Raw genomic sequence first — 24,894 nt, forward strand, 5'->3', positions numbered from 1 at the left:
TCATTTTTGGAAGCTGTAAAGGGATACGGCGAGGGAAAGCTTCAAGATGTTGCAGATAGACAGATAGAGGACAATGGTGTTGGAGGGGATCAAGATACAGTTTCATCGGATGTTGCAGGAGGCCAGAGGATGACGCGTGCCGCCCTAAGAAGAGCGAGACGAGAGCAAGAGCAAGACCAGCAGAAAGTTATGGAATCTCCAAAGTGTATTTACAGTGAAGCTGTGGGAGGGGCACGGTCCAAAGAAGTTTTGGGGGTCATGACAGACATGCTCCAAAAGCTTTGGAGCGTTAAGATTGGTGATTAAATTTTTAAATTAGAATGTCAATGGATTAAATTTATCATAGAGGAGAAAGAAAGTTTTTTTTAAATATTTAACACAATTTAAGATTGATGTTATTTGCTTGTTAGAAAAGTATATTAGAGTTATGGACTAAAAGTATGTGTTGAACTAAGAATGGGTATGCAAGCTCCTAATTAACAACAAGTTGTCTTACAGACTGCTTAAACCTTTTTTTTTTTTACTCTTTTTATTTGAACTCAAGGATGATTTGGAACTGCGAGACATTTGGCGTGATACATGCAAGAATTATTTTTGATCATAGTTTAGTTTGGTTGGAGATTATTAAGGTTAATAGAGATAGGCGCTTTTGGCGCGTAACTGAGAATTTGTTTAGAAATTAGAGAAAGGTTGGAGAATGTAAATAGTAGGTGAAAGGTTTTTTTTCTTTTTTTTTGAAATTAATATGAATAAGGACTGGGATTAAGAAAATCTATTCTGAGTAAAGCTCTTTTTCTGTTTTCCTCTTTTTCTTTTTTACTTTATTTGTAATATTAATATTGTTTGTATTCATTTTATATGAGCTAGAGGGAGATAGAATTAATAGTTTATTGCTGATAACATAGGGGTGCTTATGTTTGTTTTTTGATTTTATACCCTGTATTTAGCTCTGGGAAGTCGGGGGGGGAGGAGGGAATGGGGGAGAGGGATAGGGAGGGTTGGGTGGGGGTGGGGGAGGGGGGGATTAAAGTCAAAATGTATTGTAAAACTTTTTAAATAAAAAAAAAAGAAATGTCTCACTTAGCAACAGAAATTTTGCGCTCAGCTGTGGGCATAACTAGAGGATTAACCTGTAAGTGGTAAGGGACCTCAGAGGTAGCTAATATATCCGCCTGCTTAGTGCAGGATCCATGAAGTCAGTATCTATCAAACCTGGCAACGTTAAGAAGTTGAAGTCCCCAGGGCTTAACGTTGTCAGGTTTGAGAGATATTGCATTAAGTCATCCCCAGCAAGGGGCCATCCAGCCCACAGCACTTAACGGCTCTTCCCTCTGTCCAGATCGGAAAAGGAGGCCTCAGACCTCACCCAGAAAGTGAGCATCGTTTGCGGAGAATCTCAGAAGTCTGGAGTTTGCCTTTGGGATTGCTTTGCCCCGTGTTTCGCGCCGCTGCTGAAAGTGTGACCTCAGCAAGGATGTGGGCACAACAATTCTCTTCCTTGGAGAGCGGAATTGCGCTTTAAGGCAGCCCAGCAGCTGATTGGGATTCCGATCAGCAAAGCTGCTGGATTTTTCATTCAGAATGTGTGGCTACATGCACTGAATCCTAATCAGAAGACGGTGCCTGGGTTTACGTAACAAAAGGCCCGTGTTTCCTGGTTTATGAGGTTGCAAAAAACAGGAGTAAGGGGGAGACAGAAATGGGGGGGGGGTTACTGAAGGTCCAGGGCAAAGGAATAAGGGGGGGGAGGGATGTCAACGAAAGACACAGAAAATCTGCCATTACGATTTGGGGCTCTTTCTCCCCACCGTCAGCAATTCAATTTTTTTTCCCATCTGGGGTCCAGCTGAAGCCCAACTGAATCCAATTCCAAATGTGTCCAGTTTCAGGCCAGTTCTCACCTACAGGTACTCCTCGGCTTACAACAGTCTTTTTTTAGTGACTGTTCAAATGTACAACGGTACTAAAAAGTGACTTACGACCGTTTTTCACACCGAGGACCGTTGCAGCGTCCCCGTGGTCCAAATTTGGACGCTCGGCAAGTGACTCGCATCCTTTTGCAACCTTCTGACAAGCAAAGTTACTGGGGAAGCCAGATTCGCCTAACCACCATGTTATTAACTGCAGTGAGTTACTTAATAACTAGGGCAAGGAAGGTTGCCAAAAGGGGATAAAATTCACTTAAGAACTGTCAGAAATTTGGGGCTCAATTGTGGTCATAAGTTGAGGTTACCTGCGCTTGGTTCAACTCACCTTCCTTTCCTTGTTTCACCACTGGAAGCTCCTTGGATCACATTTTGGCACATTTAAATCCAAGATGGCGATGTATAAAAACTGACTGGCGAGCCTAGCTGAGTGGGGGGGTGGGGTTTGGTTTTTTTTTGCAGGAGATGCTACTTGCAACATTGCCCAGAATTGACGGCTGGGATTCCTCCATACAGCAGCAGCCAATGACAGAAGCTGCTGAACTACAATCCCCAGCAGCCCTAAAAAGCAGGGCTAATAATGAAGGATCCTGGGAGTTGCCATTCAGCAATAACTAGGGTCCTGTGTGTTGCCTATTGCAGAGGTCCCCAAACCTTGGCAACTTTAAGACTTGTGGACTTCAACTGCCAGAATTCCTAAGCCGGCTGGCTGAGGAATTTTGGGAGTTGAAGTCCACAAGTCTTAAAGTTGCCAAGGTTTGGGGACCCTTGGCCTATTGCATGGCTGGCTGAGGAATTCTGGGAGTTGAAGTCCACAAGTCTTAAAGTTGCCAAGGTTTGGGGACCCTTGGCCTCTTGCATGGCTGGCTGAGGAATTCTGGGAGTTGAAGTCCACAAGTCTTAAAGTTGCCAAGGTTTGGGGACCCTTGGCCTATTGCATGGCTGGCTGAGGAATTCTGGGAGTTGAAGTCCACAAGTCTTAAAGTTGCCAAGGTTTGGGGACCCTTGGCCTATTGCATGGCTGGCTGAGGAATTTTGGGAGTTGAAGTCCACAAGTCTTAAAGTTGCCAAGGTTTGGGGACCCTTGGCCTCTTGCATGGCTGGCTGAGGAATTCTGGGAGTTGAAGTCCACAAGTCTTAAAGTTGCCAAGGTTTGGGGACCCTTGGCCTATTGCATGGCTGGCTGAGGAATTCTGGGAGTTGAAGTCCACAAGTCTTAAAGTTGCCAAGGTTTGGGGACCCTTGGCCTATTGCATGGCTGGCTGAGGAATTCTGGGAGTTGAAGTCCACAAGTCTTAAAGTTGCCAAGGTTTGGGGACCCTTGGCCTATTGCATGGCGGGCTGAGGAATTCTGGGGGTTGAAGTCTACAAGTCTTAAAGTTGCCACATTTGGAAACCCCCTGCTTTAGAGAATTAGAGGCCATTTGTCACATGGCTTATGTACCTCCCATAAAACCTGACTCCATGTCCCCAGAGACTGCCCAGGGTAGATGTGAACAGAATGTTCATTTGTTTTTGTGTATTTGGAGTTGGGGAAACGAAGAGGAAAACAGAAACATTTGGGGTGTTTGAAGCATTACGGTTTACAGAACCATTTCCCCCTAAAGCCTACCAATAACAGAATAACAGAGTTGGAAGGGACTTTGGAGGTCTTCTAGTCCAGCCCCCTGCTCAAGCAGGAGAACCTGTACCATTTCAGACAAGTGGATGTCCAATCTCTTCTTAAAAACCTCCAGTGTTGGAGCACCCACAACTTCCAAAAGCAACCCATTCTGCTGATTAATTGCAATAATTGTCCGGAAATTTCTCCTTAGTTCTAGGTTGGTCCTCTCCTTGATTAGCTTCCATCCATTACTTCTTGTTCTGCCTTCATTTGCTTTGGAGAATAGGTTCATCCTTTCTTCTTTGTGGAAGCTACTTAGATATTGGAGCACTGCTATCATGTCGCCCCCTGGTCCTTTTGTTAAAAAAATTAAACTAGACATATCCAATTCTTGCAATGGGTCTTCAGATGTTTTAACCTCCAGTCCTCCAGTCCAGACTGTGGGGTTGTTAATTTAACTGGGTTTTAGATTTACTCTTGGGGCTTGAATTTAATTTAATTGTTTTAATTGTTTTTAATTTTTTGTATTCGTGGTTTTAACTGCCCTGTAAACCGCCCTGAGTCCTACGGGAATAGGGCGGTATACAAATCCAATAAAATAAATAAATAAATAAATAATCATCTTTGTTGCTCTTTTCTGCACTCTTTCTAGAATCTCTTTTATATCATGGCAGCCAAATCTGGATGCAATATTCCAAAGGTGGTCTTACCAAGGCGTTATAAAGTGGCGCTAATTAACACTTCACATCCCTCCCAACAGCACCAACTCTTTCCCCATCGCCCAAAAATATAGGTCTGAAACTTTCAGTTCTCCGGTGATAATGTATCGTATCACCAACCTGGCCCCTTGTCCTCAGAAAAAAAATAATCATAGTGAAGCTCTATGACAGGCACGTCAAACTGCCGGCCTGCGGGCCGGATGCATCACGACGAAACCGCACCCTCCCCATTGCCGGCAATGAGGGAAAAAGTCACGATACGTCGATACGTCGCGCAACGTCACGTGACGTCACGAGTTTGACATGCGCGAGTATGACTTAAAACCACAATTTCTCCCATCTTAGGGTACAGCTTTTAAGCCATCAAATTAATTTTTCCCCCCAGATATATCTCTGATATATGTTTCCTTTCTGTTCCCCACTCCACCAGAAGCCCTTTCTTGCCCTTCTCCAGACAAGACCCACCTGCAAGTCAGCTATGGTCATCTTATGGTAAATCTTCTCATCATCTCGCCGTTCATCTTGGGGGACAGTGATGTTGGCCAACTGAGTCTCCAGGAGCAGTACCTGCCCCATCTGTTCCTCCGCTGAGCTTCTGGCTCCTCCCAACAGCATCGCCAGCTCCACCATGTACTCCAGATATGCAGACAACACCTGCCAAATAGAGGAGCAATTCCGCAACAGTGACCCCGCCCTCTGCTCCTCTTGAGCGTGGGACGAGAGTGGGCTGGAGGGCAGCGGGGTTCATTCCAGAGTTTGGTCAGAAAGGCCCAGTGGGAAATTAAAAATGATGAAAAGGGATATCGAAAAGGGATATGCAAACTCTCACGATATACTCAGAATTCATTTCCTTTCCTTTCCTTCCTTCCTTCCTTTCTTTCTTTCTTTCTTTCTTTCTTTCTTTCTTTCTTTCTTTCTTTCTTTCTTTCTTTCTTTCCTTTCTTTCTTTTTCTTTCTTTCTTCTATTTATTCCTCCTTTCCTTTGTTTTTCCTCTCCCTCCCTTCCTTCTCTCCCTCCCTTCCCTTTTAGCCAAGTTTAAGAAATAGTAGTGGAAATGGGAAATGGATCTATTGTGGTCTAATTTCCAAGAGAATTAGGGCAGTTGCTAAATTCAGTTTACCAGTCCAGTTGTGACTGTAACAGTAAAGAACCAAAGTGGAAGGAAGGGAGGGAGGGGGGAGGGAGGAGAAGAAAGAAAGAAAGAAAGAAAGAAAGAAAGAAAGAAAGAAAGAAAGAAAGAAAGAAAGAGGGAGGGAGGGAGGGAGGGAGGAAGGAAGGAAGGAAGGAAGGAAGGAAGGAAGGAAGGAAGGAAGGAAGAAAGAAAGAAAGAAAGAAAGAAAGAAAGAAAGAAAGAAAGAAAGAAAGAAAGAAAGAAAGAAAGAAAGAAAGAAAATGGAAGGAAGGAAGAAAGAAAGAAAGAAAGAAAGAAAGAGAAAAGAAAGAAAGAAAGAGAAAAGAAAGAAAGAAAGAAAGAAAGAAAGAAAGAAAGAAAGAAAGAAAGAAAGAAAGAATAACCTCCTTGTCAACTGCAGAAAGGATGATAGAGAACATCTGGAGCTTCTGCTTGTGAGCATCCACACAGGAGGCCTAGATGTTGCCTCTCCCCCATCCTCTCTGCAATGAATATCTGCTGCAGTTCAAGAGTTGATTCAGCAAAGCAATCGGGAGTTTTGCTCAGCTGGCTGTATTGATTTCATCTGGAATTCTCTGCGTTGCCTGCCTTTGTCTCCCCTCACGTTTCCCTTTTCCCATTAAGACTTTTTTTTTTTAGCTTCCTCGGTTTTATTTCTCACTTAAACCTTCCTCACCTTGCACTATTTTACAGATACTTCTTATGTTTCAAGCCTGCTTTGTGACTCTGGATTTCAGGGAAGGAGACTCAAAATCCACGTCTTTCTCTTTTCCCAGAGCTGTCCTGGGTAGAATTCCCCAAATGGAGAAATGGGATATAAGTTTGCACGGGAGGTCACAGATAACGATCACAAAATGCAAGCTAATGAAAAGACTTTTAAAAATCGGTCAAAACAGCAGAAGGAAGCAGAAAGTCAAGCAGAACAGCCATAGGCTAAGAACAACACCATGGCTGTCCAATTAAATTTCCAGGTTATAATGACCTCACGTTTAAAATAAACAATTTGATACCAGGCAAATTAGAACAGAGTACATGATAAACAGAAGAAAACTGGTTTTCAGATTCCATATCCACTTTGCCTCTAAAAATAAAAGCTCTAGCAAAAAAAAAAGCTTGCAAAGATGATCTCAACATTCCCTGATGGAATGTAGTCTGGATTCCCCGAAGGGGGAAAGGCAGCAATGTTCAGATGGTTTGTTTGGTAGAAACAAACCACCAATGGCTGCTTCCTAAGAGTTTCCAGAGTGTAAATGTCTATGGACATTCTCCGTCGTCCAGGCCATGGTTGTCCTAAGGTACTTTTTCACGAAGCAACTGGACTTCCTTCTTTTACTTTGAAGACATTTCGCTTCTCATCCAAGAAGCTTCTTCAGCTCTGATTGGATGGTGGAGAATGGAAGGATTTATATTCAAAATTCAACAGCCCTCTCTCAATAGAAGGAGAGGGATATGACCTCCAACGTACAACACAGTCCTTCCAGCTGTTCCAAGAAGGCTCCACACCCATTTGCACTACTCAGGTGACCCTGAGGACACAAATAAACCTCCAAGTGGCCTCAACGACTCTCTGAAAGAATGCAAATGACCAGCAAGGAATATAAATCCTTCCAATTCCCACCATCCAGTCAGAGCTGAAGAAGCTTCTTGGATGAGAAGTGAAACATCTTCAAAGAAAAAGCAAGGAAGTCCAGTTGCCTCCTGAAAAAAAAGCATCTTTGGGATACCAGACTGCATGTTTAATCACGCAAGTAATTTGGGTTGTTTGGCAAGATTTCTGTCCACAACTGAAGACCAATTGTTGTGATTCAGGATCAGCCTGTGGGTTCGGCAGTTGGGTCGGACGACTCAGAGGAGGAGGAGGGGGGTGTTGAAGAGCTTGCTGATGATGGCCTTGAGGCTCCGCAGAGCCCTCAGCCAGGCCCCTCCCACCTGGTCACGACGCAGACCCAGCTGTGTGAGCCTGACAGCGTGGATGAAGATGACCCACAGCTGGCCCTGTTCAAGGACGCCCGACGCAGGAGGCAGTCAATCAGGAGTAAACATAGGAAGGCAATGGGGCACCTCGGAAGGAGGCAGAGAGAAGCCACGCCCTGAACTGTATAAAAGGGGAATGCGTGGGAGGGCTGGTTTGCTGAAGGCAACCGCTTGAATAGCTCCTGTTTCATGGTTCGTGTCTTGTTTGCTTTTGTATCCATAAATCTGGTAGGCTTAGTTCCAGCCTCTTGCCTTCTTGTAAAAGGGGTTGTCCCTGCCTTTTCTGCAGGGCCGGTAGCAGGCTGGTACAGAACACCAATAAAAGAAACTGCTTCGAAGAACCTCAGCGTCTCTTTCTTGGTTTCTGAAGCTTGGTGAGTATGGTTATTCCCTAACTTACCCCCTTTGATTTGGTGACCGTTCAAAGTTACAACAGCAATGAAAAAAGTGACGTACGGCTCTTTCCCACACTTATGACTGTTGCAGCATACGTGCGGTCAGGTGATCAAAATTCAGATGCTTGGCATGTATTTATGACGGTTGCAGTGTCCCAGGTCATGTGATCGCCTTTTGCGACCTTCTGACAAGCAAAATCAACGGGGAAGCAGGATTCGCTTAACGAAGTGCAGTGACTCGCTTAACAACTACGGCAAGAAAGGTGGTAAAATGGATCAAACCTCAATTGTCTCACTTAGCAATGGAAATTTTGGGCTGAGTTGTGCTTGTAAGTTGAGGACTGCTAGTACTGTTGATCATAGTCAAGTATTCCCCGGAAGCCTGAAATGTCACTTTCTACGCATCAAAAGTTTTAATTTCATTGGTTAACAAGCACAGAGCAAGGGCTGCTTAACCTGTCCAGTGAGCAATCAGGAGAAAAAATTAAGTAACCTGATAGGAGCAAAGGATCACTTCTGCTTTTTTTTTAAAAAAAACTGCAGGCATCTTTATGCAAAAGGTTCATTATTTAAGGCTGTTTATGCTCCCGTCTTGCTCACTGCAGGAACCAGGAGTGTTTTGTCCATGTGTTGCTTTGTAAATCTCTCCTGGGAGATGATGCATCCTGCCTAGACAAATGGTTCCTGTTGAAAGAACTAATAATATTAACATTTTAACAAGGTTTGGACAATTTCTGATTTTGCTTGGCTGTGGCTTAGCTTTGACCCAAGTATTGTGGGTTTGCAAACCACAATTTGTCATTTACTGAGCAGAGTCTGTATGCAGCTAGTTGTAGTTTATTTAATCGACCAGGAGTAATCGCATCAAGATTTGAAGTGTTGTAGAGATTTAGCCAATATTTGACTGGCATTTTTAACAGGGCAACACAAATAATTTTTTCCAGTCGTTCCAAAGCCTTGCCAAGGAATGAGGACAAAAGTGACTAAAACCTCCAAAATCAAAAGAATGGCTATATAAGTACCTATTTTTTCAAACTTTGGTGCATTCATTGCTCTGTCTAGACATTCTAGATCAGCGTTTCTCAACTTGGCCACTTCAGGTGGTGTGAATTTCAACACCCAGAATTCCCCAGCCAGCCATGCTGGTGGAGAATTCTGGGAGTTGAAGTCCATGCCTCTTAAAGTCTGGTTGACTCTGAAAAGTATAATAAAAGTTATTATGTGCATGGTAAACTGCAATAAATTCACTGGAAGCATTAACATTTAGTAGATGCACATTAGTCACATTTTTAACACACAGCCCTCACTTAAATCTGCTGATGCGATGCTGCTGTTGGGAAGTGGGTTGGAATGTGACTGGGGATACTATACAGGCAGTCCTTGACTTACAACCACTCATTTAGCGACCGTTTAAAGTTACGGCAGTACTGAATAAGGTCACATGACCGTTTTTCACACTTACAACCATTGCAGCATCCCCGTGGTCACATGACTGAAATTCGGACACTTGGCCACTGGTTCATATTTATGACAGTTGCATTATCCTGGGGTCATTTTTGGGTGACCTTCTGACAAGCAAGGTTGGGGAAGTCAGATTCACTTCACAACTGTGTTACTAACTCAGCAACTGCACTTCACTGAGGCAAGAAGGTGGTAAAATGGGACAAACTTCACTTAATAACTATCATGTTTAGCAGCAGAAATTTTGGACTCCGTTGTGATCGTCAGTGGAGGATTACCTATACCAGCTCTCCTTACCTTCTTGTTGGCTGTCTTGTTCAAGTAATAATCTCGTGATGGTAGAAATAGGCCAGACTGATCCACCTGCCACAGGTAAAAAGGAATAAGTTCAATCTAGAAGTCAGACTGTCCTTCTACTAACTTGTACCCCTCTATATTACAGGGCTTTTCAACCTTTTCACCCATTGTACCACTTTTAGGATATGGCAACATCCGAGTACCACCAGTCGCCTAGCAAGGTGTCAAAAACTTGATGACCAAAAAAAAAAAGGAAAAAAGTGATGAAGTACAGATAGTCCTTGACTTACAACAGTTCGCTTAGGGACTGTTCGAAGTTACAATGGCACTGAAAAAAGTGCCCCCCAAGCCACAGCCGAGCAAGACACCTGCCTCCCCGCCCAGTGGCGCTCTTCCTCCTGTCCGAGGTTTTCATTGTTGTGAGCATTTCTGTTGAGGATCGGCAGCGGGGGTGGGGTGGGGGTATTTGGTTTTTATTCCCCCCATCTGCTGGGTGGTTGCAGCAGTTTTTGGTCACTTTGCAAGACCCTGGGTCATTATGACCGTCATAAATATGAATCAGTTGCCAAGCATCTGAATGTAAATCAGAAGACCCTGGAGATGCTGCAACATTCCAGCTGATCGGCGCTTCCACTGAGCCCTGACAGCCCTGCAGCTCCAGCCATCTCTTGCTCAGGCTTGTGCGGTGCTGCCACCGGTTCAGCTCATTCCCCTCCCCCGCTACCACTTTTCTAGGATGGTCGCGTACCACCTGCCAGGTGCCCATGTACCCCAGGTGGTACCTGCACCACTGGTTGAAAAGCCCGGGACTATAAAACAGCCAGAAAAAACATCCTGTACCTAGCTCCCCATAGCTACATAAGAAAAGGGCATTACAAGTAGTCCTTGACTTACAACCATTCATTTAGTGACCATTCCAAGTTATAACAGCACTGGAAAAAGTTCCTTGTGGCTGTTTTTCACACTTACAACCATTGCAGCATCCACATGGTCACATGATCAAAATTTGGATGCTTGGCAACTAGCTCATATAAGTATGAGAGTTGCAGTGTCCCAGGGTCACGTGATCATCTTTTGTGATCTTCTGACAAGCAAAATCAATGGGGAAGCCAGATTCACTTAACAACTGTGGCAATAATGGGATAAAATTCACTTAAGAAATGTCTCGCTTTGCAAGATCAATTTGGGGCTCAACTGTGGTCGTACGTCGAGGGCTACCTGTATGGACTTCAAAATAATCTGAGGGCTCCAGAACAATTTCAGAGCTCCTGACCTGGTTCTCATTGGGAACCTGTTTCTGAGTTGTAACCTTGGTGCCGGTGGTGGAAATTCATGAATATTCCCTGCGTTATATTTTGCATATTCCTTCTTTGGATTAAAAATCTAAGGAAGGATGGAAGAGTCTTCTGCCTAGGTTGAGTTCCCAAACTCAGTGAGAACTGAGCCTTTCTGACTTAGCATCCTTAAAATGTGTTGGCACAGCCTTATGTAACAACAATGGCCGTAACTTATAGTCCAGCACATCTTCAAATCCTTACTCCTAATTGAAATTACAGAGCAGGGGGTGTTCAAAATGTGACAATGTTAAGACTTGTGGACTTCAACTCCCAGAATTCCCTAGCCATTCATGCTGGCTGGAAAATTCTGGGATTTGAAGCCCGCAAGTCTTAACGTTGCCAAGATTGGAACCCTCCCTTGTTACAAAGGTTAAGAACACTAGTCTACTCACAGTACTGTAAATCTGGTGAGATCAAGCTGAGAGTGATGCGAGCTGTTCCCTCTGTAAATCATGCAGACTTGCTATTGCAACAGGTGGGAAGACAGGGTTACCTGGATGATGTTGCTATTGGAGCTTTTAGAATCAGGTCCCACAAAAACAGTGAAGAATGGAGAAGCACGATACGTTGCAGAGACCAATTTCAAAATGTCCATGAAGTTGGTCTGGTTCCAGGAGCCAGTGACATTCCAGCCACCAATCTGAGAAGGCAGCAAGTTTAAATTTCAAAATCATAGAACACTCATGGCTTTTGTTAAAATCCATTTTAATCCATTGCAGCCAGAAGTCATAGGGAAAAAAAAAGTCAAGCCACGTCAAGTGAAGTCACACACTCTAGAAAGAGTACAGAGAAGAGCAACAAAGATGATTAAGGGACTGGATGATAAAACATAAAGAACGGTTACTGGAATTGGGTATGTCTAGTTTAATGAAGAGAAGGATGAGGGGGGACATGATAGCAGCGTTCCAATATCTCAGGGGCTGCCCCAAAGAAGAGGGAGTCAAGCTCTTCTCCAAAGCACCAGAAGACAGGACAAGAAGCAACGGGTGGAAACTAGTCAAGGAGAGAAGCAACCTAGAACTAAGGAGAAATTTCCTGACAGTGAGAACAATTAATCAGTGATACAACCTGCCTCCAGAAGGTGTGAATGCTCCAGTACTGGAAGTTTTTAAGAAGAGACTGGATAGCAATTTGTGTGAAATGGCATATAGGGTATTCCTGCATGAGCAGAGGGTTGGACTAGATGACCTCCAAGATCGCTTCCAACTTTGTTATTCTGTTATTCATGCATAGATGCTTGAAACGTTTTCTGTTTGTGTACCAGGAATCCACATTTTATTTGGTATTTATGTTCTCGTTAGTGTTTGCTCATATTTTCAAACCCTTTCCTGGAATCTTAAAATGTAAGAACCCAGGCAGGGTCTAGGACAGGGGTAGGCAACCTTGGCTCTTTTATGACTCGTGGACTTCAACTCCCAGAATTCCTCAGCCAGCACGGCTCAGCTTGGAAAACTCTCCCTTTCCCCTCAGCGTGGCTGGCTCAGGAATTCTGGGAGGTGAAGTCCACGAGTCATAAAAGAGCCAAGGTTGCCTACCCCTGGACTAGGAAATGTTCAGATCCTCAAGACAGCTTAGTTTTATTGATCAAATTTGAAAATAAGAGAAGAAACAGATTTTACTCCATCCTGATAAACTTAAAACTGATAAATTTTAAATCCAATGAGCTAACTTGAGTTAATTGGATTTTTATTGGTGCGATTTATATAATTGAATGAAAGCTTTAATGTAGTTTTGTGTTTTGTGTTCTGGATTTAAAATGAAGGGTTTTTTTTCTCCCTTTATATAGAATATTTGAATAATTTTTAAAGTTTGTAAAATATCCAAAACTAGAAAAAAAGTGTTTTCTCCCTTCGGGGTTAAAAAATTTGAAATAATATAGGAAATTCTTTTAATGTAACTTATGACAGGTTATAAAGATTAATGAATAAACAGAAGCATATACTATTCCCCGTAGAAAGAAGAAGCAGAGATGGTTAAAATGACTCTTGCATCCAAAGAAGGCAATATATTTAATTTTGTTTCTATTTGGAAATGGCTTAGCAGATTTTGTGCCTGCAACGGAGGAAAAAAATGAAACTTTGATTTTGTTTTTGCTGATTAGATAGGTTTGTTGCTAAAGAAATGGCTAGTGTATACTGTTGTGTAAAAGTAAAAAGTTGAAGTTGTCTTCTTCTGTGCTAAAGAGTTGGAAGTTGGTGCTTTTTTCTTTCATTTTTCCTCTTCACATCGTATTTTCTCTCTTTTCCCCCCCTCCCCCCCCAGTTTTCTGTTTTTTAAATTTCTCTTCGTATTTTATGCTTTGATAAATTAATAATAATGTTTTATAACAAAAAGACAGCTAGTTTTATATCTGATACTCTTCTATCTTTTGGCATGATCGTGGTCAGATTTTGGCTGAATATTCTCGCACGCCCAGAATTGGGGAATACAATCTTGGAATTGTCCTTGAAGTAAAATGAACTCCTGATCATCCTGTGGGCAGACAACCTGTTTTTCCTAAGTTTCAATATGATCAAAATGGTCGAGAAGGCCCAAATTGCCCATAAGAAAATCCACTAAAAATTCAATTAAGGTTTAAGCTTCAGGACAAGGCACAGGTGCTTTTAGCTTGTTAAATTAATCCGGGGTGCACCCCAGGGCAAGGCAAAAGGTAGAATTATTATAGCTAAAAATGTATTGCTGAAAAGAGAAGTACACAGGCACTCCTGGACCTACGACTGGTCATTTAGGGACTGTTCCAAGGTTCAACAGATCCCCCAAAAGATACTTACAAGCTGGATGCTAAGTTTTCTCACACACACACACACACACACACACACACACACACACAGGTTGGATCTGGTTAAGAAGAAACTTTGCCCTCCACAGGTTGTATAGAATTAGTCCAATTCTACCCAGATTGGAGCCAGATCTTTCTTGAATGAGTGAATTAATCAAGTGACTAGCCATGGGCATAAGTCAGATTCTCCTCAAGAGAATGTGAGGAAGATGCTTTTAATATTCAAAACACTTCATAACTACTCCTAAGCAGACTCCTTTTATGCGCAGCGGCTTATTGTACTTAGACAATGCATCTACCTACTTTCATACAATTCCTGCTTGCAAAAAAAAATCGCTGAGAAGAGGTTGAAATAATATAGAAGTATAATATGGATGTTTTTTTTTTAGCGTCCAGTGTCAAAGTAATTTGCATTCTTCAGCATCCTACTGTGAGCAACAGGCCACCCTGAATAAAAATCTGTTCACATCAGATTTTCTCTTCGTGAATTTTCTTCTTCTTTCTCCTAATCATGAGAGCAGGGGTGTTCAATCTTGCAACTTTAAGACTTGGGGACTTCAATGCCCAGAATTCTCCAGCCAACATGCCTGGATGGGGAATTCTGGGAGTTGAAGTCCACAAGTCTTAAAGTCAGCAAAGTTGGATGCCCCTGAGCTAGTAAACCTTCTAACATTAAGGAAACCCATCAGCCTACCTAATTCTATACTGTCCTAAGTGAGGATATGTCTCCTCATTGTCTGAATGCCTGGACCCAGAGAATGACCAATCCATTAGTATCATAGCTTCTCCACCACCTAGAAATAGAATAGAATAGAATAGAATAGAATAGAATAGAATAGAATAGAATAGAATAGAATAGAATAGAATAGAATAGAATAGAATAGAATAGAATAGAATAGAATAGAATAGAATAGAATAGGACAGAGCTGAAAGGACCCTTGGAGGTCATCTAGTCCAACCCCCTGCTCAGGCAGGAAACCCTATACCATTTCAGACAAATGGGTGTCCAATCTCTTCTTAAAAACTTCTAGTATTGGAGTATTCACAGCTTCTGGAGGCAGGTTGTTCCACTGATTAATCGTTCTCACTGTCAGGAAATTTCTCCTTAGTTCTAGGTTGCTTTTCTCTTTGGTTAGTTTCCAGCCGTTGCTTCTAGTCCTGCCTTCAGGTGCAGGACTAATCTAAGTCTTCAGAAACAGCTATCTAAAAGGTCAGCCTTATTAATCCAGGGCAAAGTTGGGGATTGCCCAACCTCACCAATGTTAAAAGTGATGGTTGAACACAAATAGTTGCAGCCTGAGGCAACCCAGCTTGTAAATCACTGGGGCAGAGCTCTCCAGGGTGCTGAAATTATATAGTCCTCTTGAGGAGAAGACCATTTTTTATGCTTTTACAATTCTCTGGTTGAATTGATCAGAGCCACTTAACGTGATGACTGAATTAATTTATTTCGGGATCCACGCAGAATACTGAACCTTAAATTAACCAAATGGCCTGGCTTCCTGCAACATAATAAAGCGGGGGGGGGGGGAAGGAAGTTAAGACTAAGCAAGCTGAGCTACCATTAGGAGAATGAAGTTACCAGGTCCTTGTTGACCTAAAATTAAGCATTGTCAGAATCCATTTATATCACATTCATAAATGTATGTTTAAAACATTATCCCCCCACCCCATGGATTCTGCCATCTCCCGAGGAAGGAGGAGCATATGTGGATTCAGCCTGCCTTAGGTTATTTCAAAGATCAAGGGAACCTTTTGAACTGGGGGAACAAAACGGAAGGTTAGAGAAGAAGGCATCTGGACTGTGTCTTCGTTTAATTCTGTAGAGGAAGAAGGCAATAACCATAAAGATTCAAAGTTCCTTTTTTCCCCCACGAAAGGGATGACACGAAGTAGAATGATGGGGGCTGACCAAATGGGGTTGAGGGAAGGGGGGGGTTGAACCGGGTACCCTTTATAAAATTTCAATTTGTAAAACAATACTAAGTCCTGTCTTGTATTTCCACAACCAAGCATGTCCTAGTAAAAATTCCCTTTGGACTAGAACTGACTCCAAGAGTTTTGTTTTCCTAAGACGTGGATTGGGGTGGGTCCTGACAAACATGCTGGGTGAACACAGGCAATAAGGGACAAGAACCGTTTGGCCCTCACTTTCTGCATCAAACCCTCCAACCTTCCCAACAAGGCCTGCTGTGCCCAATTGACTCCGGAACTCACCTTCTGGATCAGATCAATCAGCGGCTGAGACCCCAGTTCCTCAATCTTCTGTTCTCTGAGGCAGGATAAGTAATAGCGCTGTGTCTTCCTTTCAGCTTCACTGCTGGAGTTAAAAGTGGCGTTTTCTGGAGAGAGGAGCACATGTGGGTCAAGAAAGGGTCAGACAGCTGGACAGATTGAGTCAGAGACAGGGATGTGACCGTCTCAAGGGATATGGCTAAAGATTGCATTTCCAGGTAGGCCTCGATTGATAGCCACAACTCAGCCCCAAATTTCCATGGGCAAGTGAGACAGCTGCTAGGTGAGCTTTGCCCCATTATGTGACCTTTCCTGCCACAGTTGCTAAGTGAATCAACACAGTTGTGAAGTTAGTAACGGTTGTAAAGTGAATTTGGCTTCCCCACTGACTTTGCTTACCAGAAGGTTGCAAAAGGTGATCACATGACTCTGGGGCTCTGCAGCTGTCATAAACACAAGTTGCCAAACATCAAAATTTTGATCACGTGACCATGGGGATGCTGCAATGGTCATAAGTGTGAAAAACAATCATGGCACTTTTTCGGTGCTGTCGTAACTTTGAATGGTCACTAAATGAATGGTTGGAGTCCTTAGCTTACCAAGACTTACAGTATTTAGTGACCATTCAAAGTTACAACAGCACTGAAAAAAAAATAACTTATGACCGGTTCTCATCCTTATGACTACTGCACCACCCCTCATGCTCATGTGAACAAACCTTGGGCAGTTAGCAACTGGCATGTATTTACGAAGTTTAGTCATGTGATCACCATTTGTGACCTTCCCAACCGGCTTCTAACAAGCAAAGTCAATGGGGAAAGTTGGATTCACTTTACAACTGCAGCCTTTAATTAACCACTATGGCCAAAAAGGTCACAAAATCAGGCACTTAATGACCACCTTGCTTAGCAATGGAAATTCTGGTCCCAACTGTGGTTGTTAAATTGAAGACCACCTATAATTGGAAGCAGATTAACAGCCCATCAAGGCAACTCATCAACTTTCCTGACCATGAAAAGCTCTCAATATATAAGCCCTTAATATATAAGATCCAATGCCCATTGTTAAGATATTTAAACTAATAGTTGGAGCAGTGGGATTGTGCAGTAAGCCAGTTGTGGTTGATTGGTTGGAGAGTGCTGGCTCCTGCGTGAGGCAATCTGCACTGTGATTGGTTGCTGTGGGGCTGGAAGAGGCGTTTCCCTTTTCCCCCGCCTTTTTTCTTCTGTGTGCTCTGTGATTTACCTCATGATCCTCCTGTTTGCCTCACTATCTTATTGGCTATAAATATAGATGTAAAATATATATATATATATATTTTTAATTCCATTTATATCCCGCCCTTCTCCGAAGACTCAGGGCGGCTTACAAGCTTAGCAGTAGCCTTCATTCTATGTATATGCCTGCTTATTAGGGCTTTCACACCCCCCCCAAGCGGCATTATTACAAAGTCAGCTTATTGCCCCCAACAATCTGGGTCCTCATTTTACCTACCTCGGAAGGATGGAAGGCTGAGTCAACCTTGAGCCTGGTGGGATGCGAACCTGCAATAATTGCAGGCAGCTGGTGTTACTTAAGGAGGCATTAGCCCACTGCTCCACCAAGGCTCTTTATTTATTTATATAAAACTCCCAATTTCTTGTTGGGATCTCTGACTTCGTTTGGACACCTGCTGCGCAATTCCCTGACTATGAAAAGCCCTCAGCATATAAGATTCAGTGCCCATTGTTAAGATATTTAAATTTAGCAGCTGGAGCAGTGAAAGGTTGTGCAGTGAGCCAGAACCCACAGTTATAGCTGATTGGTTGGAGAGTGCTGGCTCCTGCATGAGGCCATCTGTGATTAGTTGATGGGGGTGCGGAGGGGGAGTTTCCCTTTTTTCCCGCCTTTTTTCTTCCGTGTGCCGTGTTTGCTCTGTGATTTACCTCACAATACTCCTGTTTGCCTGACTATCTTATTGGCTGTAAATACAAATGTAAAATATATTTATTTACATCAAACTACAAGTTCGTGTCGGCATCTCTGGCTTCACTTGGACACAGCTGTGCAATTCTCTGACCATGAAAAGCCCTCACTATATAAGATCCAATGGCCATATTTTCCTCAGTCTAAATTTAGCCTTGCACTTCTCATCCTCCGAGGAGAAAACAGTTGTGCTGGCATTCTCCATGTTCTTTCCTGCCTTCAACTCAAGACCCCTCTTTTCTTCCCAATGCTCCAGCTCTGAGGTGTCAAATGTTGGCCGTTATCTTCAGATTCTTTAGCCACACAGATTCAGAACCTGCTTCTTTTGCTCAAGCTAAGAATCAGGAAGGGAGGAACCTCCTCCGATGGCTGTCTGTGGGCAGCCACATCTTACCCAACAGGTGCTTCATGATGGCCTGGTTTTGGTCCCAAATACTGTTGAAGGTGCTCCACTTGGAGCGCCCATCTGGCAGTGGGTTCCGCTTGATCCATCCCCCACAGGCATACTGGTAAAAATCGTCACAGGGCTTGACATCTGGATCCAGGGCTTCCAAGATCTTACCAGCTACAATGACGCAGGCTTCGGTAAGGCAAGTTGTATGTAAGGGATCTAGAAGAAACACACGGAGATTATGTCTAGGGAGGTTTTTAGTCACTGTTGTAAAGTGAGATATTTGTTAAATGAGTTTTGGCCCCATTTTACAACCTTCCTTGCCACACTTCTTAAGTGAATTAAAGCGGTTGATAAGTTAGTAAACCGGTTGTCAAGTGAATCTGGCTTCCCCCCCCCATTGACGTTGCTTGTCAGAAGGTCACAAAAGGGGATCACATGACCCTGGGACACGGCGACCGTCCTAAATATGAATCAGTTGTCAAGCATCCGAATTTTGATCACATGATCGTGGGGGTGCTGCAAAGGTTGTAACTGTGAAAAATGGTCATAAGTCAGTTTTTTCAGTGCCGTCGTAACTTTGAACGGTCACTAAACAAACTGTTGTACATTGAGGAGTACCTGTAGAGTCTGAAAACCAAAGAGAGGGAGCCATTTGTGGCCTTATGCCACTTTAAACAAAGTCTGTCAATATATTTGCAGCATTAAATAAAAATGCCCAAGGGGAGATGAAACCTTTGTTAACCAAGAAACCTCTGTTTGGAGAACTCCTAACTGACCATGATCAAACATCAGTGTCTTAAAAGACAGACATAATTTCAAGATGAACAAAGAAGCCTGATGAAAAAGCAAACAACTGAAATTGATGCCACCTTAAAGGTAAAGGTAAAGGTTCCCCCGCACATGCGTGCTAGTCGTTTCCGACTCTAGGGGCCGGTGCTCATCTCCGTTTCAAAGCCGAAGAGCAAGCGCTTGTCCGAGGACGTCTCCGTGGTCATGTGGCCGGCATGACTAGACGCCAAAGGCGCACGGAACGCTGTTACCTTCCCACCGGAGTGGTCCCTATTTTTCTACTTGCATTTTTACGTGCTTTCGAACTGCTAGGTTGGCAGAAGCTGGGACGAGTAACAGGCGCTCACTCTGTTAAGCGGCACTCGGGATTCGACCCGCCAAACTGCCGACCTTCTGATCGACAAGCTCAGCGTCCTAACCCACTGAGCCACCTTAAGAGACGCCAAAAAAGACTTGACTCTAAGGGTTTTTTTGCCTAATGTGCACGTATGTTAACCCAATAGTGTGTAGCCACAATATTACTATTTATCCCCTTTATTATTATTTTTTATTTCCCCATTATATGGGCTGTACACTTTAGGATAATTATTATTATTATATTCTGCTGTTTTCCCGGGTACGCGGGGTACTTCTCTACCAGAGGCAAATTTCTTCTGTGTCTAACCACACTTGGCCAAATAAATAAACCGAGTTACTTGTTTATATGTATACAAACAAGTAAATTACAGACACAATTTAAAATGTCCACAAACTGACAAACAGTGGATAAACTTAGCACTAAAGAAAGGCAGGCTGCTTATTTGCCCAGTGATGTCGTGCTGCAGAGAATCAGCTAGCTTCTTTATTCATTAATTACTAGGAATTGTCTTTCAGCTTCTTGCAGGAGACACAAACCGTCCTTTGTTAGCAGAGGCTTCAAAAATCCAGCAATCGCTCTGGCTTTCTGTAGAGATATGAAACCATGTACAATAAACGCTGCAGGGATTTTCACAAGCAGAAAGACAGGCATAGATGGTGGGGGCAGTCTGCTTTGCACAAAAAAAGGAAGGCCAGGAAATAGCAATAGCAATAGCACTTGGACTTACCCAGGTAGTCCTTGACTTACGACCACAACTGAGCGAAAAATTTCTACTGCTAACCAAGACATTTGTTCAGCAAATTTTGCCCCAATTTACAACCTTTCTCGCTATACTTGTTAAGTGAATTATTGCAGTTGCCAGGTTAGTAACATGCTGTTAAGTGAATCTGGCTTTCCCCTTTGACTTTGCTTGTCAGACAGTCGCAAAAGGGGATCACATGACTCCAGGACACTGCAACCGTCATAAATAGGAGTCAGTTGCCAAGCATCTGGATTTTGCTCACGTGACTATGGGGATGTTCCAACAGTCGTAAGTGTGAAAAACGGTCCTAAGTCATTTTTTTTCCAGGGCTGTTGTAACTAAGTGAACTGTTGTAAATTGAGGACTACCTCTATGCCACTCCATAGCGTTTTTACAGCACTCTTTGAGTGGTTTATAAATATCAGCATATTGGTCCCAACCATCTGGGTCCTCATTTTACCGACCTCAGAAGGATGGAAAGCTGAGTCAACCTTGAGCTGGTCAGGATCAAACTCTGGGCTGTGGCCAGAGTCAGCCTGCAATACTCCATTCTAACCACTGCACCGCCACTGTCAGTAATAAAACAGTCTCTCCCTGAGAACCGGGCTACTGGGGCTAAGTGTGAAAAACTGAACCATGGTTAGCTTTCAAGATACCTTTAGGTAATGATGAAATCAGACCATTCACAAAGGAAAACTTCAAACTTATCCTATTCCTTGCCTCTTTATTACCATCTTTGCAAACACATAGAGCAGAAGCTTGGGGAATATTTCTAAAAAGTTCAAAACTTAGCACAGGTCCCGTAAAATAGGAGAAAGCCGCCCCCCCCCCCAATTTTATAAAAAGATGAGAGAAGGACGATTTAATAGTTTGTAATGTTTTGTACTCAAATATATAAATAAACATTTATATTGATATTTTTATAGTTGTTTTGATATTCCTGTGTTTTATGGTATAGCAAGCCATTCAGAGTCACCCCGAACTGCAAGATGGGCAGCACTGAAATTTAATAAATAAATAAACCTGAATTTAAAGCACTTATTACCGCTAACAGGAGCAGAAAAAGGGGGTATTATGCAGGATGCGCCTTGGATGACAGCCGTAATGGCGATCACATAATCCCAGGACAACGCAAGCGTCACAAATACGAGGCAGTTGCCAAGTGCCTGAATTTGTACCACGTGACCTTGGGGAGGCTGCAATGGTCATAAGTATGAAAAACGGTCGTACGTCACTTTTAGTGCTGTTGTCTAACTTCGAACGGTCACCAAACATATGGTTGTGTGTGTGTGTGTGTGTCCTCGGTGCTCTCTGAGCTTGCTTGTTTTCTTGCAGACATTTCATTACCTTAACTACGTAACACCTGCAGTGGGAGGGCTACCTGCCTAACCATAAGGCACGGCTCAGATGGAAAGGAAGAGGGGTGCTGTGAAGGCACAACAGAGGCTCCCTGGGAGAAACGACATGTGAACGAACAACTTCTGAAGCCACATTTTGTCTCCTAAACAGCCCCCACCTCTCCTGCTCCTGTCGAGGGAGGGTAAATACGTTAGAGTGAAAGGGATGTTTGTGTGTGTGAGTGTGTGAGTGTGTGTACATATGTGTGTGTGTGTGTGTGTGTGTATACACGTGTGAAAGAGCTTAAGCAGAACTTGGCTGGGTTGTGCTCAATACAGCCGGGGTCCTAACAAAGAATTCTTTGTGTGCAGTCTTGTCATTAAGTGTGGATTACCCGCTCATCTTCGATGGCTGGGAGGCTATTACCTCACTGAAAACGGTGTGAGTGTGTCCCCCACACTGGTTCCCAGCCAGCTCGAAAGGCCTCTTGAAAGCTGTTCCTGAGCCCTGAAGCACAGGGCCTCAACGGAAGCCCCAAGGAGGCAGATTCATTGTCAGGCAGATATTGTGTTTGCAGCCTTTTGCTTTCCCCTGCCTACGGCTCTCAAACGCTCCTTTGCTGCACTGCGAATGGGGGCTTCCCGTTACGCCATCAGCAACCCCAGCCCTGGCCAAGATCTGATGGAAAAGGAGCATGCAGGTAGTCCTCGACGTACAACGGTTCATTTAGCGACCCTTCGAAGTTAGCAAAGCAGTGGGAAAAGTCACGCGTGGCTGCTGTTCAGACGATCATCGTTGCAGCATCCCCCCCCCCGAGTCATGTGATCAAAATTCAGACACTTGGCAACTGGTTCATATTTATGACGGCTGCCGTGTCCTGGGCTCATGGGATCATCTTTTGCGGCCTTCTGGTGAGCAAAGTCAAAGGAGAAGTCAGATGCACTTAACAACGACGTTGCTAACTCAGCAGCTGTAGTGATTCACTTAACCACGGTGGCAAGAAAGGTTGTAAAATGGGACAAAAGCTCTGCTGGCCCACGGAAATGTGACAGTCGAGGACTAGCTGTGCTTCTCTGTCATCCACAAGCCATTTCACCAGTGCATAGATCGGTGGTCAGCTGAATGGACTCTACCAATGGAAAAAGTTTCCAGGTCTTTTTCGTTCTGCACCTTCCCTGCTCTGGCACGTCCCTTCTAAGCAGGATCAGAATATTTGGGTGCTCTGGATGCTCCAGTCTGAAGGAGAGATACAGGTAGTCCTCCACTTATGACCACAATCGAGCCCAAAATTCCCATTGCTAAGCGAGACAGCGGTGAAGCGCATTTCTGCCCCACTTTACGACTTTTCTTGCCACGGTTGTTTAGTGAATTAGTGCCGTTGTTCAATTAGCAACACGGTTCTTCAGGGAATCCGCCTTCCCCGTTGACTTTGCTTGTCCGAGGGTCACAAAAGGGGATGGCGCGGCCCCAGGACTCTGCAACGGTCGTAAATAGGAGTTGCCAAGCATCTGGATTTTGATCACGTGACCATGGGGATGCTGCAAAGGGGGAACAGTGGTCATTAGGCACTTTTTTTCCAGTCCAGGTAACTAAACGAATGGTTGTTAAGCCGAGGACTGCCTGCAGAAGGGAGAATGTGGTCCGTGGTAAGGTGGCCAAAGCTGCCGCTGGCCTTGACCTACCTTTACTGTACTGGATGGCCATGGCTATGATTGTACTCAGAAGCAGAACAGCCACGAAGAGGGAAATCACCCAGAAGACCAACTTCAGCTGGATTTGGGAGCCAAGGCGACTCAGCAAAAGGCCATCACCTTTTCGGAAGCCCACCTCGAAAGTCGAAGAAGCGACAAGACCCAAAGAGCAAACAGAAAAGAAACAAGAGATGGAATATATAATTAAAGTACCGGTCTACTAACATGCTTCAGTGTTCCTCACCCTTAGCAACTTTCAGACGAGTGGACTTCAGCTCCCAGAATTCCCCACCCACCTTAAAGTTGCCCAGGTTGAGAAACACTGACATACTTCATCCACCAGGCTAAGCTGTGGTTTCTTTGTTTTTCAATCGCTGTGGGACTGAAATGTTCTGCATTTAAATTTAAATTTAAATCTGTATTCTCCCAATATATCCAGTCCAAACACATCACTGATAATCGGAGCTCTGAATAACAGGCTAAGGCTAAGCCAAGCATCACACAAGCTTTATTAGGGCTTCTTAAGACCTAGAAACCCGATCAGGGATTGACAGGGTACAGGTAGTCCTCAACTTACAACCATTTGCTTAGTGACTGTTTGGAGTTACAACAGCAATGAGAAAAGGGACTTGTGACCATTGTCAAACTTACGCCCACTGCCGCATCCCTGTGGTCACATGATCAAAATTCAAGTGCTTGGCAACTGGCATGTATTTATGACTGTTCTACTGTCCCGGGGTCATGTGATCACCATGTGTCACCTTTCCAACTGGCTTTGGGCAAGCAAAATCAACAGGGAGGCTGTATTCGCTGAATGAATGCATCATTCACTTAACAACCGCAGTGATTCGCTTAACAACTGTGGCACAAAAGATTGTAAAACGGAGCAAAACTCATTTAACAACTGCTTTTCTTAGCAGCAGAAATTTTGGGCTCAATTACGGTTGCACATTGAGGACTACCTGTATTATGCTGCCACCTACGTTTTTGCCAAATGTAGCTTTACGCTTTGTAAAAGCAGTACAGGTAGTCCTTGACTTAGGACCACAGCTGACCCCAGAATTTACGTTGCTATAAGTGAAAAATTTGTTAAAGTGAGATTTGCTCCATTTTACGACCTTTCTTGCCACGGTTGTTAAGTGAATCGCTGCAGTTGTTAAGTTAGCAACGTGGTTGTTAAGTGCATCTGGCTTTTCCCCCACTGACTTTGCTTGTCAGAAGGATGCAAAAGGGGGATCACGTGACATACACCCCAAGGGACACTGCAACGGTCATAAATATGAAGCAATTGTCAAGCGTCCGAATGTAAATCATAGGACCGTGGAGATGCTACAACGGTCGTAAGTGTGAAAAATGGTCATATGTCACTTTTTCCAGTGGGCCTTGTAGCTTCAAACAGTCACTGTCGGAAGTCGAGGACGATCTGTATCTCAGGAGAGGCTTCTCACCCTTAGTGAAATTCTAGGTTGCATTTTTTTTAAGCTCAAATGCAGGGCTTTTTTTTCTCATAGAACGCTCAGAACGGAGTTCCGGCCCCTTTTTTGGATGGAACCTTGTAGGGTAGGCAAGGCGGGTTGTATGACGTGTGCGAGTTCCGGCACCTTTTTTTCTTTTACAAAAAAAGCACTGCTCCAATGATTTGTCCTGTTGCCTTTAAACTGCTTAGCACAAAGGGCGAAAGGCTTGATCTGTTTAGCTTCCCTTTTAATCATGTCATGCTGAACCCAGCCGCATCCAAAATGAAACTTCTGCCACTGGC

At 43.7% G+C, this 24,894-nt stretch overlaps 1 protein-coding gene across 1 annotated transcript in view; it reads right to left on the reverse strand.

Annotated features, from left to right (window-relative positions):
• The window catches only part of ECE2 (endothelin converting enzyme 2), a gene marked incomplete at its 5' end in the record, with an annotated part of 67,511 nt that overhangs the window by 40,779 nt on the left and 1,838 nt on the right, over positions 1-24,894 (reverse strand). The window contains 6 exons of the mRNA XM_081329151.1: positions 4,713-4,901; positions 9,508-9,573; positions 11,338-11,484; positions 15,841-15,965; positions 18,218-18,433; positions 23,127-23,271. Of these exons, the coding sequence (XP_081185277.1) occupies positions 4,713-4,901; positions 9,508-9,573; positions 11,338-11,484; positions 15,841-15,965; positions 18,218-18,433; positions 23,127-23,271 (888 nt within the window). The remainder of the gene's footprint in view (positions 1-4,712; positions 4,902-9,507; positions 9,574-11,337; positions 11,485-15,840; positions 15,966-18,217; positions 18,434-23,126; positions 23,272-24,894) is intronic.

Source organism: Vipera berus (assembly GCF_964194415.1).
Source record: "Vipera berus genome assembly, chromosome: 5".
Taxonomy (NCBI): Eukaryota; Metazoa; Chordata; class Lepidosauria; order Squamata; family Viperidae; genus Vipera; species Vipera berus.